Genomic DNA, 17,597 nt, shown 5'->3' with positions numbered 1-17,597 from the left:
TGTGCTTGGCAGATATCTGATTTTTTTTCCTCTCCAGAACTTTAAGGGATCTAGAAAAGTTGCACGGAATTCTATTGAAGTGTTAATAACTTGTGTTATAATATAGAAAATGTTTTTCTTCTATTTGATTAATTTTAGTGTAACATAATAAATGAGAAGCTACTATAAAAGTGATATATAGTGACAGAGCTGAGCTGAGCATGAAACTTTAACTGAATAGTTGTCGCCCATTTGGTCAAAAATATGGGTTGGTGTCATGAAATGATGGCGTATTGCAATATGACATATATTTAAGAATGTTTCAGTACTTACTTTTTATGTATTTTATAACTATTGGCTATTTTCGTGACATATTAACATTATTTAATGTTGAAGTTTAGATTATACAATTAATGTTGAAGTAACATGGAAGTTTGTTTACTTCGACATTGTGCCCACAATGACAGTAAAACCTGAAATTTTTGATTATGTGTGGACAAAATTGAAAGACGGTTAATATATCATACTAAATGATGTTTTTTTAATGTAGAGTTAAGGATCGGGTATCAAATATCAATTTCAAATGACTACGGAAAGTCCTCATAAAACAACAACATGTTTAAGTAATTCGAAGCACTCTTAGAAGTGGTGAAAAGACTTTCCCTTACACAATCATGTAAACCTAAAATCTCAATCTTGAAAGTCCATAGACATGTCAACAACCGAATGTGGAAACACAGCACTACTGGTTTGTTTACATTCAGCGGAAGATTTATTTAGTTTTGCTCATGCGGACTTGTTTAGTGGTCACCGTAAGAGAATAATGCCTCTTTATAGGCAAACTGTTTAATCTCAGAAAATGGAGAATTCTAAATTGCATAAACATTGCATAGCTATTTCCAGTATAGTTTTAATTTTTGTAAGAGTCTCTTAGGCTGTGAGGATGAATTCCATCTGATGCGGTCAGTAAAGGCTTAAAGGAAACCCAAGGCTGGCCGGTAGGACAGTAGCATTTAAACATTGTGTCTGTAGATCATGGTCTAAAATTGATCTAAAATTCAGCCTTTTTGATACATGTGTATAGTTCTTTTGTAAAATGAGATTTAAAGAATTAAAGATTAAAGAAGACAAAGGTCATATGCTATTTTTATTTTATCATGGCATATTAATCAAGTTCGTCTGGTTTCTGTCAACTATCTGAAACCTTTCGTTCTGCAAGAGGATCCTCGAGATGGTTTAAAGTCTGTGAATTTGGAAGTAAATATTCTTATCTGGTGTGAGAAGCTGTTGAAATCCAAAAGGGAGGTTTTGGACACATGCTGACGCAATTTTTTAGTGTGCGGTTGATTAAATTAATAAGGTGCTGAATACTGTTATACTATGATACAGGGCAGGCATCCATGACCTGGAAAATGAATTTGTAATTGCATAAGCCATTGGATGATAAAACTAATGAAATGCTTTTTGGAAAGAAAATTAAATTTTTAATGACGCACCCAACTGTTACGCAACCTGACCAGTTTTCTAGACGCTCAGCATCACAAGCAATTATTACAACCTACATATGGCATATCTGAAACTCTAGCCATTCAACCGAAAGCACAATTCAATTCCTCGTTCAATTAAGTTTGTTTACTGTCAAACGTATTTACTTTCTTTGTCAGTATAGAAGGGAAAAGCAAGAGCTAAAAATAAAAGAGAAATGAAAGGTTAGCTGATTTCATTAATCATGCAAAGCTTAGATAAACTTACACGTGTGTAAATGATCAAAAAAGTGTCTTAATATGTGACGCTGGAACACAAAACCAGTCATATGGGTCAATTTTTTGAAATTGAGATTCATGCAACATCTGAAAGCTGAAAAAAAAGCTTTCTATTGATGTTTGGTGATGAATGGTTTGTTAGGATAAGACAATATTTGGTTGAGCTACAACTATTTGAAAATCTGTAATTTGAGGGTGAAAAATCAAAGTACTGAGAAAATCTACTTTAAAGTTGTTCGAATTAAGTTCTTAGCAATGCATATTACTAATTAAAAATTATGTTTTAATTAAATTTACAGTAGGAAATTTACAAAAATATATTAAGGGAATATGATCTTTACTTAATATCCTAATGATTTTTGGCATAAAAGAAAAATGGATAATTTTGACTGATACAATGTATTTTTAGCTATTGCTACACATTTCCCCGTGCTACTTAGAACAGGTTTTGTGGTCCAGGGTCACATATATTAATTCCAAACTCTTTAAAGTGCAAAAAGTATCATGATTCAACCAAAAAAAATGTTCTCATTAAAAGATGCAAACCCCATCACAAAACCTTTCCATTTTCATAAACCAGACTGATGCCTTTAATAAAGCACATCTTGCCGCACAATTATTTCATGGCCAATCGTGAGATCATCTGTTCTTTGCTGTCTATCCACGCTTAAAACACTCTCAAATATTATGCATAAAAAGCAGCTTGCAAAAGCAAAGCGCTTTTTCTGTATCATCAGCTATATTTAGTCTAGGTCAACATTTCTGCTGCACCGTATTGGTGGATTCCTCAGAGGGAAAGCGATTCAAGGAAAGGTAGAAAATGACAAAGCAAGGGTAAACTGAGCAGCTCATGCATCAGCTGCTTCAGAGAATGACCTCAAACGCTGCTGTGACAGGGACGCTTGCTTTTATTTATGACTGGACCTGGAAAAGCCACCGCGAAAGACATTTCTGTATAAAGCCAGAATTTCACAATCTATTTATATTTGTTGAAAAATAATGAAGTAAAGAGATCAGGTATTATTTATGCAGATTCAGGGCTAAAGATTTGAAGTTGAATATAAAAATACATTTCAGATCATAGTTTATATTTGATCATATATATAAAATCTTGTGTGCAGGAAGGCGGAAGACATATTAAAAAGTATTGTATATATTAACACCAAAGCCTAGATAAATACACAGAGAGACGTACAGCTCAGACTCAGTGTAAAGAAACCTCACATTGATTTAAGATGAGCTGATTACTGGAAACAATGGGCAGAAAAGCGAGAGACCGAATGAGAAGAGAGAAGAGAGAGAGAATATGCAGAAACAAAGGGAAAGGTAGAGTCAAAGACATGAAAAAGAGATGGACAGGCTCTGTTTTGAGATTGGACTATGACATATGATCCATTTCATCAGAGTATAATGAAATGAATTAACAAGAATTGGATAGCAAGTATGTAGGTTCAACCAATCTATAATGAAATGAATCACCATTGTGTCTTTGTTCTACACTGTAAAACCCTGTCAACTGTGAAACATTCACCATGCAAAGTATAGTCACAATGTTTCTTGCACTATGGGATGGTATTTGGTATTATGGGATGCTTTACATTATTTCCATATTATATTATAACTGTATCATCTAATTAATTGTATAATCTAAGAAAAGAATTGTATGGGGCGAATGATCGATTTTTCTTTTATGCCAAAAATCATTAGGATATTAAATATTCCATGAATATATTTTGTAAAAGTCCTATTGTAAATATATCAAAAAATAATGTTTGATTAGTAATATGCATTGCTAAGAACTTCATTTTGACAACCTAAAAGGCGATTTTCTTTTTTGCACCCTCAGATTCCATTTTTTTAAATAGTTGTATCTCAGCCAAACATTGCCCTATCCAAACTATACATCAACTGAAAGCTTATTTATTCAGCTTTCAGATGATGTATAAATCTCAATTTCAAAAAACTGACCTTAAGGTTTTGTGGTCCAGGGTCACATATGGATTTTCTTTGCATTGGTATGTAAGGCCATTTTTAGTTATTTCTCTTTTGTGTGTTCTCGTCTCATGCCCTGTACCCCACTTCCTCTCCGTTTATTTAACCCAATGTCCCATGCTACCACTCCTTCTCAAACTCTCATTTTTGCAACTTATATTTTTATTTGTCCTATTTATTTGCATAGTTACGAAAATAAACTACATTCTATTGGGATCAAAGAGCAGTTGATAACAGACAGAGAGAGGAAGTAGTAGAAAATGGGTTAAAGAAATGGGCAATGGAAAAATAGACGGAGGAGGAATAAGGAGGACTGAGTCAAACATGGATGAAAGAGATACTAAAGGAAAGCGAATGTGATGGAATAAGCTGAGTAGGATAGAAGGAGTCAAAACAAATCAGGGAAAATGTAGAAAACAAAAACAAGAGCACTTGACAGACTCACCTCTGGGGAATTACACAAACCAAAGAGGAAGCAGATTAGTTTTTTTGCTTTTATGTGTCTATTAAATTGCTAAAGAAACTGATGTGAGTTTTCCACAAGTTGGTATGATTCTTCAGGGTCTTTATGAAATGTCTGCAAGACACTTTGGTTAAAATTCCTCAACGGTCGCGTAAAACAACACCCTTTTTACCTTGTCAAAAAAAGCTCTGTTCACAGCGAGCCATTTTGGTGCATGTCTCTTTAAATGATAATGAGCTACTGCTCACCCCGCCCCTCTCTTCTGTTTTTTTTTTTGTGTATTTGGTGGCACGTTACTATCAAAAACAAAACTAATCCACTGCGTCCTCAGTGTCTCTGCAGTCGAGAGCTAATGAAGACTTATGTTCACTTTTACATCCAAAACACCTGCATTGCTTACAAGACATTGTTGTCGCTAGACTCTTAAAAATAAAGGTGCTTTAAAAGGTTCTTCACAGCAGTGCCATAGAAGAACCATTTTTCATCCCACAAAGAACTATTCAGTCAAAGGTTCTTTAAAGAACCATCTCTTTCTTACCTTTTTAGAATCTTTCACCACAAAGAACCTTTTGTGAAACAGAAAGGTTCTTCAGATATTAAAGGTTCTTTATGGAAACATTTAGACAAAAAAGGTTCTTCTATGGCATCGTGAAGCACCTTTATTTTTAAGAGTGTACAGCTGCTCGAGTGCAGAGAAAATGGCGGACAACATACAACTGGCTGAGGGCGGAAATATACTAACACGGGACAGTCTATCAGCGGTCGTGGGCGGGGCCTGAGCAATATGATGTCATACTGCTCAGAAAATCAAAACGGCTTGATATTTGAGACCGTTTAGTTTTTTGGGATTAAGAAAAAAGAAACAAACATTTTTTTATCATTGTAGGGTGGTTGTGTCCACACATTGCTAAGACACATTTACATGCAAACAGATGTAAAAGTGAATTTTGCATCCAATGTCCCCTTTAAAGGGAAAAAGTTTGTTATAATTATACATTTTTCACGGCTGATTTTGATTAAAAAAAAATACAGTAAAAAACTAATATTGCTAAATGTTTTTATAATTTAAATAAACTGTTTTCTATTTTAATCATGCTTTTTCCTTGCAGGCATGGAGACCTTCTCAGGGGAGGCAGGATGGGAAGGATCCCTCCATGCAACCGTTGCATGGTCCAACTTCTCCTCGTCCTCATTCTCTGAGCATCCTGGACTCAACAGCACTTTCAAAGGAGGATCATACTTCTGGTTGGTGTCTCAAAACAGCTCAATAAGCCCCACTCAGGCACCTGGTCCGGTCAGGGTGCGGGACATGACTCTGGCTAAAGCGGAGATGGGAGTTTTGGGTCTGGTTTTCGCTCTCACAACATTAGGGAACAGTTTTGTACTGTGGGTTCTGCTAAGGCGGCGCAAATACAACGCACCCATGCACCTATTTATGGTCAATCTGTGTGTTGCAGACCTCGTGGTGGCATTTTTTCAGGTGAGCTGAAGTTTGTCTAATGCTTAGTGTAGTATTATGTCTTTTAAGTGACTTGTCAACAGCAGTACACTAATGTTTTGCAGGTGCTCCCGCAGCTAGTATGGGACATCACAGAGAGATTTCAAGGTCCTGATGTGCTGTGCCGGTCAGTCAAATATCTGCAGATCGTGGGAATGTTTGCATCCTCTTACATGATCGTTGCTATGACAGTGGACCGCCATAATGCCATCTGCTGCCCCCTGCAGGCTTACAAAGGAGGGGCAGTTTCACGCTGGAATACACCCATCATGGTAGCCTGGGGTCTAGCCCTTGTTCTCAGTGTGCCACAGGTACTAGTTGTAAATACTAAGGTTTACTACACTTCAGTGAATATGCATTCACCTGAAAATGAAAATTTGCTGAAAATGCACTCACCCTCTAGGATGCTGTTGAGTTTGTTTCTTCATCTGAACAGATTTGGAGAAATGTCAGTATCACTAGTGGATTCTTTGCACTGAATGAGAGTCCAAAGAGCTGAAAAAACAGTAATCAATAAGATTCGAGATTGACATCTTGAAGCAAACATCTTGTGTGTTTCTAATAGGCAAATCCATCATTAATGTGTTTTTATCAGTTGTTTGAACTCTCATTCTGACGGCACCCATTGACTGCAGAGGAAACACTGGTGAGCTTAAGTGATATAATGCTAAATTTCTCCAAATCTGTTCCAAAGGAGAAACAAACTCAACTACATCTATGATGTGTATAAGTTATCAACATTTTTTTCAAAATTTAGTTGGATAAACTAGACTTTTTAAAGTGATTCACCCAAAAATTTGCTATTATTTATTCACTTTCAGGTTATTTCAAACTGCTATTTATTCCATGAAACACAAAAGGAATGATTCTGCAATATTTAACATATTTTCCCAATGCTGTTCTCCCTACAGGTGTTTATTTTCTCCAGGTCAGAGGTTTCTCCAGGAGTGTTTGAGTGCTGGGGAAATTTTGCTGAGCCTTGGGGGCTGAAAGCGTATGTCACCTGGATGACTGTAGCTGTGTTTCTGCTTCCTACCTTTATTATCACCGTTTGTCAGGTACTCCTGGTGTCTGTGCATTCATTTTGTGTCTGAAATCCCAATGACCTTAAAAAAAGAAACATAAAATATAAATGTTAACACATCAGTTAAGAACACACTAGTGGGCCTAGTATTCACTATGGTGTTTTAAACAACATACCCTCCAAGAAAAGTCTATAAAATGAATGCTCAGTGTACTATGTTATTGATTGAATTTTCCGTGTTGAGTTTTAATAGCTGATTTATCCATGTTTTGAATTATGCCATGCATTGTGTTTAGTTTTAAGTTAAAAAACATGTCCGTAAACTTAACAGAAAGTATATTGGTAATTTTCTGTCAGGACATCTGTTTTTCTACTGTTTATTTTTTACAGAAATCGTAAACTTAACGGAAAATGCTATTATATTATCAGGTTTTTTCTTACATTTTAGAGTGCTGCAGGGAAGAGAACCCAATAGCATTTTCCCATTGGCTTTTGTTTTATTGCAGAAAATAAACTCTGTAACCAACAAAGTTTTTAGAATTCTTACATGACTGTTCATCAAGATAACCTTTACAAATAAAAACAACTTTTTTGAATTCAAGGGCTTAAATACAACCACCAGTAGTAAAAAGCTAGGCCAAAAAGCTAAAAGTTAGGCTATATATGAACTACACTACACTTCAGCGTCATCACCATTTAGCTTATAACAATTCTTTGGATCTTTTTTAAAAATCTACAAGTTGGAAAATTCAAGTTGGAATAGTTTGGAATAGCACGAGTACACAACAAGGCTGTGAAAGTGGACTAGTGAATAGATTATGTTTGGCATTATGATGTTTAATGTGACAAAAAACCTCATTTGTCCCATTTAGCCAATTTAAATTTCACAGGAGAGCTGATCAATCATAATGCAGAATCAGCCTTTTTACAATCAGTCATGACACAAAATGGTATTGTTTGAATTTCTTTAAAAAATTTACAAATTTGAGAGCGGAGACTTTGTTTCATACCAAAAGTAACCTGCTCTGTCTTGTCTGTTTGTGCATTGTCAGTTTCCTCTTTGCTTCGTGATATATACCAAGATACCCTCTGAGGGTCATTCATGTTTATTTTGTGCTATAAATAGTAAAAAGGAAAAGATGATTGGTTTGTGCGTGCTACAGCAATCTGTCATGACACAAAACGGTATTTATTGTTTGAATATCTTTAAAAAAATGACAAAATTTGACAGCGGAGACTTTGTTTTACCAAAAATAACCTGCTCTGTCTTGTCTGTCAGTGCATTGTCAGTTTACACTTTGCTCCGCGATGTATTTTTCACTGAGTGAGAACATGATGTGTGGCATGAGAGCACCATGGCTTGTTGGAAGTGCAAAAACAGTAACTAATATCCAGGTTTAAGGATTCTATTGTTTCAGATGTGATCTGGAGAAAAGGACTTCTGTTATCTTTAGGTTAAATATGATTTGCTGGGGTGACAGTAATTGAGAGGAGGCGGATCCCCTCACATGTACCATAATGCTTGTTTGGTGAGATTATGCTCTCTGACCTGGTCAAGGGGTTTTGGTCAGTGGAAGTCTATTTCAGGAGAGGAATTCTCTAATGTGCAATCTTTCCCTCCACCAGCTGATATAGTTCCCAGGAAGTCAATCATCTTACTTAAGAAAGAGCACATTGTGCGTAAACCTAGAACGGCTTCCCACTGAGTGTGGACAATGTGTCTTTGGCAACAAAAAAATCTTTTGAAAACATTTAGCAAGAATCTTCTCAAAGCTGGTCTGACCATTAAACATCTGCACAGTAATCTTTCCAGGCTAATGTTTTACAGAAATAAAAAACGTTCTACATTCATAAAATACATCAAACAATTCCCACAAACCTCACAAAAATTATGAACAAATCTCTCACGTTATGAACTTACATGTGTAAAGTGGTTTTGCCCCTGATCTGCAGATGGTCGACATCTTGTGAATGTTTGTACAAATGGTCAGTTTCACTTGCAGTTAATATTTCATACTTGAGTGTCATTGGTGATTCAATACCACCAAACAAAGCTTTTAAATTATTTCTTCTAAACTGCCCATATGGGTTTGGTCTATAAACAAGATTTCCATTAAGAAAGACCCCATCATTCGCATAAATAAGTGCTGGAAATTAGAAAGCAGTGATTCTCAACACTGCACTTTTTAGGATATCTTATGTAACATACCTGATTCAAATCAGCTCTTAGTGGATGTTGTTCTAAATTTAGACAGAAACCATAACTGAGAACCGTGCATAAAGCAACTGTGTATCGTTTGAGAAAGAATTAGTTAATTTAAGCAAAGTCCTTTTAAGACAAGTCATGTCACTCGGCGGCCATCTTTGAAACGCCTCTCGGGCATCCAAGTGCAGCTCCTATCTCTTTGAATGGGGAAACATCAAATTCTCCAAAACTGTTCGCCAAACTTACGATTAAATTTCATATTTGAAATCTCCAAAGAAATCCAACAAGAACTGCCTGATAAATACAGTTCCTTGTGCTTTAATACAGTTAAAAAACGGTTATTTTTCCGGCTGGATAAGCTAGTGCGCATGCGCAGTTCTGAACGCACGTCTTAGAGCGCCGACTGTTTCTATAGCAACCGGGACTTCTAACTGCAGCTGCAGTGACGCGCTGACTTTACTCATCAACGATTGGCTCTTTCACTAAGAAGGCGGGGCTTCGCGGCCATGATGACGTTGCATTTTTCCCCATTCAAAACTACACGAGTGACATGTCTTTGGTATTCTATAGTCTTTGGTTTAAGTAAATTAATCAATCTCGTTCGTTTCCATGGGCTGGCTTGCTTACGAGCCAATAGTTATCGAGTGCGGGTTGTGAGGGTGTATTTCATTGGCTGGACCTACTAAACGAACACACCCCCTTCGCAAACTCGACTCTACACTGAATGAGTCATTTGTGAACAAATGGACGATATAGGAACTTTTGACTGAATATACCTTGTTTGTTAAGGCTTCATGTCCAGAGGCTGACATAGAGATAAACGATTAATGGTTAACAACAAATACTTCGCATAAATGATTTAGTGAAACTCTTTTAATAATCACAAACAACCTGCAGAAAACGAATGAGTAAACTAATCTAAATTAATCTTTTCAGTGAACCAATTTAAACGATTAGACTCACCGACGCAATCTGCACCACTAGCTTGTCAGTAATTTGTTTAAGTATTAAACAGCGACACCTATGTGTGATTTGTAGTAATAACCCAAAACAGAATGAAGTAGTTAGTGTAAAATGGAATTAATAAATCACACTAATTTAATTCATCTTAATGTATCACTGTGTTCACTATGACAGCTCTATTATTAATTCATGTATTTGTGTCTTTAGGTACGAATATTCAAAGAGATCCATGACAACATCTATCTGAAATCGGAACGTGTGGTTTCTGCTGACATGAAGAAGAACCTGGTCATTTTTCACTTTCCCATTTTCAAAAAACGGGCCAGCACAGTTCGAGAGAGAGCTAGACGCTCACACAAGACGAGAGAAATAAGAGAACTTCATAAAAGGAACACCAACAGTGATTCTCACACCTGCAACTCTGAGGACACACCAGAGCCGGATTGCTGTGATCAATCTTGTCAGGACAGCTGCAGTCCCAATGATATGGCTTCACAGACTCACAGTTCATCTCCCGATGTGCTGCCTCACATTCAGACTCACCCTCACACCATCTGGAGCAACTCTGCTGCTGTCCAGACACCACATGGAAACTCTGTGCCTCACAGGAACACTTACAACACCACTACTGAGGACTCCAATGCTCCCTCAAACCCCTCTTTCCCACCTTACCCCCTCCATCCACCTCTTACGGGTGTGACGAAAGCTATGTCTAAAACAGTGAGGATGACTCTAGTCATTGTGCTTGTCTACACCTTGTGCTGGTCACCCTTCTTCATTGTACAGCTGTGGGCTGCCTGGGACCCCAATCCCCCTGACCAAGGTAAGAAACAAAAGCAGTCCTCACAAGAAAGATATAGCATAGCCATTTTTGGAGATAAAAGTCTGAGGTATAATTCAATGACGACATTTGGCTGTTCGATAAGGGTATTTTTAATTCCTTTATAAGAAGACTGACTCATTGGATTGTGGAAGTGCTTTGGAATGGTTGCAAATTATCCGGAAAATGTGTAGCCTGTCAATGCAATCAGTCAAGTTGGTGTTTACTACAAGAAACGTCCTGCAAATGCCCTCCATCTATCTTCTCCTCCATCTCTTTCCTCGCTCTTTCTTTCTCCTCTTACACACATGCATATTTAAAAGCCATTTCTTCACACCAATAAATAACCTATCTCCATCTCCTGCTGCTCTTCCATCACTAACCAGATGTTGATATCTCTCACCACAGGCCACTGAGAGCTGCTAACACACATCTGTGCTCCTACTCCAGATGCTTTTGATTGGTTTCAGCTGTTTACGTGCAGCCTAATGGGCAACATACTGCCACTGATTGAACAGTTCAATGTCATATAAACTGTTTAGTGTAAGGGATTTTCTTACTACATTTCCAACAAAGGAAACTTAAATTATAATGTATTTTTTGTCATTATAAATCTCTGTTTGGATGCTTTCTATTTCTTTATTTCCTATTCCAGTTTAAAGTGTAAGCTCTATATATGCTACCACGTTTGGGTAAAACTTGTAGTTGATAAGATTTTTAAATGGGTTGGAATGGGTTGAATGGGTTTATATGGTAAAAAAAAACAGTGATATTGTAACTGTTTTCTATTTTAATATATGTTGGGGCTGAACACTAAAGGTGCTCCATTAGTTTTCTTCTTCTTCCTCTTCTTCCACTCGAGATGTCTACGGCATCCCATAGAACCGCTTGTGGAAAAAATATGAAACTTGGCACACAGATAGAGGACAGTCTCAATATTAACCATGCCAGATTTGGAGTCTCTAACTCAAACTCTCTAGTGCCACCAACAGGCCAAATATGTGCTTTATTTCTGAACGTTTGAACTGTAAGGTCTAAAAGCAAAAATCTTTTTTTCCGTTTGATTCCTTGGCTGATTGCGAGTCGCATGCATACCAAAATGCATGTGGGAAAGTTATGAAATTCGGCATACAAATATAGGACGGTCTCAATATTTACCACAGCAAATTATGAGTCTAACTCAAACTCTCTATCACCATTTAACAGGCCAAATTTGTGCTTTATTTCTGCTAATAACGTTTGAACTCCAAGGTCTAAAAAGGTCTTTTTTTCCCCTCTGATTTCTTGGCTCATTCCAAGTAGCATGCAAACCAAAATGTTAATTTCTATGGGTAAAGCATTTTTACAATTTTAAATAACCCCCAAAATTTATTTTTTCAAACTCGTCCTAGATTGTTTGTCCAGTTTTCACAAAATATTCTCAGATCATTTATCACCGTTCTTGAAAAAAGTTATCAAAAGCTTTTTGATATAACCATTTTCGTAAAGCGTGTTAACAAACTTGATAAAGGGTTGTGCAAAAATGGACATGAGGCTATATCTCTGCAACACTTGGTATGTGTTATAACAAGCATGTTATTGCATTGTCCCATAGAACAGCTTGTGGGAAGGTTATGGAATTTGGCATGCAGATAGAGGACAGTCTCAATATTAACCACAGTAAATTTGAATTTCTAACTCAAAAACTCTTGTGTCACCAACAGGCTAAATTTATGCTTTATTTCTGATAGTAACGTTTTAACTGTAAGGTCTAAAAGCTAATCCCCCCCCCCCCCCTCTGATTCCGTGGCTTGTAGAGTCGAATTGATACCAAAATGTAAATTTCTGTGGGTCAAGATTATTCACAATTTTGAATTACCCAGAAAATGTACTTTTTAAAACTCGCATTACATGGTTTCACCAAAAATTGCCTCAGATCATCTTCAGAGCATTCTGGCAAAAAATTATCAAAAGCTTTTTAAAATACCAATTCATTTTCGTAAAGTGTGTTAATGCAAAAATTGACATGAGGCTATATCTCCGCAACGCTTTGGTAGATTCTGACCAAACTTCTGTTATAATGCATGATCTGAGGTCACTTATACTGAGGTCAATATTAACCACTGCAAATTTGAGTCTCTAACTCAAACTCTCTTATGCCACGAAGAGGCCAAATTTATGCTTTAATTTCTGCTTATAACATCTGAACTGTAAGGTCTAAAAGCAATTTTTCCCCCATCTGATTCCTTGGCTTATGCTGAGTCGAGTACATACCAAAATTTAAATTTTTACAGGTCAAGATCTTTTGCAATTTTGAATTATCTGGAAACTTTTTTGAACTCGTATTACATAGTGTCACGGGTAAGAAGGGAGGTCTGGGTCCAAATGCAGGGAAAGGATTTTAATGAAACAAAACACAATAAAACAGAACAAACAAAAGGCCAACACGGCACAGACACGACTAGAACCAAAAGAAAGTAAACAGAACCGAAAACACGATCAGGAGATCCAGGAGCCAGAAACACAGAGACACACATACGAAGACAATGCAGCCAGAATGAGCAGTGAGACATGAGAGTTCTTATAGACCAGATAATAGTGAGCAGGTGTGAGTGTAATCAGTGCTAATGACAAGACAGGAGTGAACAATCAGGGAAGTGCAGTGCAAGGGGAACAGCGACCTCAGGTGGCTGAGGGAAACCCCACAGCCCAGATCATGACACACAGTTTGTCCAATTTTTACCTTGGCTCAGATCATCTTCATAGCATTCTGGCAAAAAGCTTTTTAAATATACCAATTCATTTTCGACAGTCTCAATTTTAACCATTGTAAATTTGGAGTCTCTAACTCAAACTCTCTAGTGCCACCAACAGACCAAATATATGCTTTATTTCTTAATAACGTTTGAACTTTAAGGTCTAAAAGCAAAATATTTTCCGCTCTGATTACTTGGCTCATGCCAAGTCAAATGCATACCAAAATGAACATTTCTACAGGTCAAAAAGTAAAACAATTTTTTGAATCACCCAAAAAATTTACTTTTTTAAACTTGTATTACATGGTTTGTCCAATTTTCAGCAAAATTGTCACAGATCATCTTCAGAGCATTCTGGCAAAAAGTTAACAAAAGCTTTTTAATATACTAAACCATTTTCGTAAAGCGTGTAAACAAATTGGCTGATGAGGATAAGGACGAGGACGAGGCTGTATCTTCACATCACTTTATCAGATTCTGACCAAATTTGGTATGTCTTATAACAAGCATGAACTGTCGTTTTGGCACATTGCAGGTCAAAATATAAAATTGAATCTGTTTATAACTTCTGACCAGTTTTCCTGTTTTCGACAAAAAAAAACATCCCAAGAATGATGTATAAATAATGTTTTTTTGTGGTAATGTTTTGATAACATTAAAGACCTGATAACTTTGAATGACATTCTAATAACATTTCTGGAACATAACCTTGCAAGAACATTAGCCAAAGTTCAAAAACATTCCCTGCTAGCTTGGGCAAACATTTGCAAAAGTATAAACAAGGTTTTAGTTGAGTTTCTAAACTTCTCTTAGATCAGCACATTTCAAGGAGTCACCGTCTCCAATGTGGTTTATATTAGTAGTAACCTCTTATATAAGGACAATAACTTGACCTCTACAATAATTGACTTGAAATTGATTTGACTTTCTCTTCCTCCCTTCCTCTTTCTCAGGAGTGGCTTTCACTATCCTAATGCTGTTAGCCAGTCTGAACTCCTGTACGAACCCATGGATCTACACAGCCTTTTCCAGCAGTGTGTCCCGTGAACTTCTCGCTCTGCTGCGCTGTCGGCCAAAGCCGCCCCGCAGGAGCTCAACACATGACCACTCCAGTGACATAAACACCTCTACTACCAAGGACAACCAGTGCTGACCCCGACAGAAGAAATGAAAATTGACTGTCAGCAGAGATGGCGATTTATGCGTGTGTACTGTGTATCTGTCCTACGCATGTGGAACACATGTTGTCTTGAGATATTGCCACATCTTTTATTCAGAGTATCTGACGATGCCACTTCAACCAAGTGAACTGTGAAGAGTGGCTTATTAATGACCAAACAGGACCAATGTATGACATAAAGACGAATTCATGAGGATTTTATTCAAAAATAGACTTCTGAGTATCTTCGTCTCATCAACCAGGATAAGGAACAGCTTACTGACTGCCATAATAAACTTAATTAAACTAAGATAATTTATTTAACACTATTTCATGGAAGTTGTCCACTATCCGGTGGGAAAAGGAGATAAACGTCTTAACCAGAGAGGAAGAAGAGATCAAGGACTTAACCCCAGAGCCAGTTATTTCATCCCATTTATCAGTCTTTCTGCCATAAGTTGTCTTCAGATTCAGAGCTTTCATGGCAAGGACTAAGAAAGACTTATGTGATTCATGCATGGAAACTACATCCAGGGGATATTTCAAATCCATGCCATACAGAAAAATCCAGGACTAAAAAGTGATATATATTCCTTATTGGACAAATATCAGACAAATGACTTTCACACAGTCAGTACAAAAGGTACAGGTATAAAACTGAACATATGTTGACAAATTTGTATATTTAATGAGGCATTCTGAATAAGGCTGAGGAAATAATAATGACTTTATACAGTCAAACACCAGCAGTGTGCATAGCAGCAACACTTTCAGTTCCTCAGTAACAGGCAAATTATTTAAAGCGCACTTAAAAGCTTATTTAAAGTTGTGTGAGAATAAAATGTGTAAGTCATAATGAAAATCAGAAGATGGTAAAGAAAAGAGAGAAATTAACATGACTTCAGGTTATACAGTGCCTTGAATTCAACTGATGTACAGTATAAGTATATGCAGATCCTGTCATCTGATACGCTGCAAAAATTATTTTCTTAATCAGTATTTAAGCTTAAAATAAGAACAAATCATTTTACAATTGACCAGAAACATAAACCACTAAAAAGGCATTTCTTTGTCTTATCAATTATTATCTTCTTCTATTTCAGCATGGCTAAAAATTTGCAATAAAACAAGACTGATCAAGTACTGATTAAGAACATATTTTTGTACCAGTAGCTGATTTGAGACACTGTACATATAAAGTCTTAGAGTAAATGAAACCACACAATATATACTGTAAATAATAATAATAATAAAAATCTATTGATACAGATGTTTATCTATATATATTTATTTTGCATTTTAAAGAAAAATGTCTTTGTCAAATCCTTGTAATATAGTGCAGAAACAACATTCTCAATAAATCACAAAACAAAAACTAAGGTTGAAAGTGGGGTTTCTTAAAGAGTAATTGATTATAAATTCACAAATTTATGAAATATTTTTTTTTTCTAATTGTAGATCTTTATCATTTGACTCTAAATGTGAGCTGAATGTTATTTAAACTTTATGGATAGTCAAAGAAGATATCATAAAATCAGAAAACAATGAACCATGGAAAAGGCTCACACAATTACTTAACATCAATACATTTTCGTTGAGGTGCAAAGCACTGTTATTCGTCTTCGCAGGAGTTAAAATAAGTAAAAGAAGTTGTCATATAGCAAATACATCTGGAGGTCACAAATAACCCCAGGCTTACTACCACGACTAGTGGTCAAAGACCACCTGCATGATCTAGCTATTTGAAGAATGCACTGCAGACAGATAAGATTAGATTTAAATTTATGGCACTAAATTAGGATTGAGAGTTTGATGAAGACAAAACACTTCACAGCAGGAAAGTATCTCAGTCCAGCCATAACATATGGTGATGAGGTTATCATCTGCGATCTAGAATGTAGGAACAAATGAGCTAAAATTCTTCACAAACCGATCTCTACAAAAAATTCCTCAGAGGATTTCACCTAAAAAAATGGCTAGAACAGATTGCCCCCAAGGCATCCAAGATTGTTTCTTCAGTAGAACACAACAAATATTTTTAACTCAAACCGCCATACAGATGAACGTTCCGGTGGATCAAAGGTAAATATTGATATAAATTCTGTTCAGTTTCTTGCACAGACCGATCGTTGAATGAATGAATAAATGAATGATGCATTTGTATAGCGCTTTCATGTGTATTTCCGTACACCCAAAGCGCTTTACAATCACATGGGGGATCTCTCTTCAGACCGATCGTTATGTGTCATAAGACCTTAATGTGCCATCACGAGCCACAGGGTTTAATTTGGTTTTGCCTGTGTATGTTTTTTTTACTCTCAAAGATTTGGTGCCCATTGAATGTCATTATATGACTGACAGACTGCAACGGTTTGAGTTAAAAATCTTAGTTTGGGGCCGTTCACATGCAGCCTCTTTTGCGCGCTCAAGTTCGTTATTTCAAATGTAGACGCGCGGTTTGCGCGTGCATAATGGAAACGACACGGTCGCGACGCGCACGCGGTGCGACACGCTTGTTTTTTCCAGGCATGTCTGCGCCGCATCGAGATAAAAACATCTCAACTTTTCAGAATGCCGAAAGCCACCGCAGGTCATGTGACATGAACCAACCAATCAGCTTGAACCACCTCAGCAGAAACATGGAGGAGAAGCTAATCATTGTGGTCCAGGGATTTCCTGAACTTTATGATTTGTCAAGCCCCCATTATTTTGACGCTAATAGAAGAAACAATGCATGGAGACGCATAGGCTTGGCGCGAGAGCGCAGCTGATGGTTGCTTAGAAACAGCAGACACTTCCGGAGCTTTGTTGATAAGGAAGAAAGCGCGCGCCTAGCGTTTTCCACGCGTTTTTAAGGGTGACATGTGAACGGCCCCTTTGTGTTCTACTGAAGAAACAAAGTCAACTACATCTTGGATGCCTGGGGGTAAGCAGATAAATATCAAATTTTCATTTTTGGGTGAACTATCCCTTTAAAGGCAACCCCAGAAAAGAC

At 36.8% G+C, this 17,597-nt stretch overlaps 1 protein-coding gene across 1 annotated transcript; it reads left to right on the top strand.

Annotated features, from left to right (window-relative positions):
• Positions 1-5,308: 5,308 nt before the first annotated feature.
• avpr2aa (arginine vasopressin receptor 2a, duplicate a) lies at positions 5,309-15,817 on the top strand. Its single transcript, XM_073823025.1, has 5 exons — positions 5,309-5,677; positions 5,761-6,006; positions 6,607-6,753; positions 10,096-10,711; positions 14,397-15,817. Exons 1-5 carry the CDS (start codon positions 5,309-5,311, stop codon positions 14,594-14,596), a joined length of 1,578 nt encoding a protein of 525 aa, XP_073679126.1. The 3' UTR covers positions 14,597-15,817.
• Positions 15,818-17,597: the final 1,780 nt, after the last annotated feature.

This window comes from Garra rufa, chromosome 18 (genome assembly GCF_049309525.1).
Source record: "Garra rufa chromosome 18, GarRuf1.0, whole genome shotgun sequence".
In the NCBI taxonomy this organism is placed as follows: Eukaryota; Metazoa; Chordata; class Actinopteri; order Cypriniformes; family Cyprinidae; genus Garra; species Garra rufa.
Note: the sequence above shows the minus strand (reverse complement) of the source record. Positions and strands in the feature narration are given on the sequence as shown.

What these genes read in the sequence shown, in the direction of transcription:
- avpr2aa (XM_073823025.1), top strand. Translation starts at nt 5,309, where the DNA reads ATGGAGACCTTCTCAGGGGAGGCAGGATGGGAAGGATCCCTCCATGCA. An exon ending in TTATTATCACCGTTTGTCAG is followed by an intron (nt 6,754 to 10,095) that starts GTACTCCTGGTG and finishes TTGTGTCTTTAG; the next exon opens with GTACGAATATTCAAAGAGAT. An exon ending in CCCCAATCCCCCTGACCAAG is followed by an intron (nt 10,712 to 14,396) that starts GTAAGAAACAAA and finishes CCTCTTTCTCAG; the next exon opens with GAGTGGCTTTCACTATCCTA.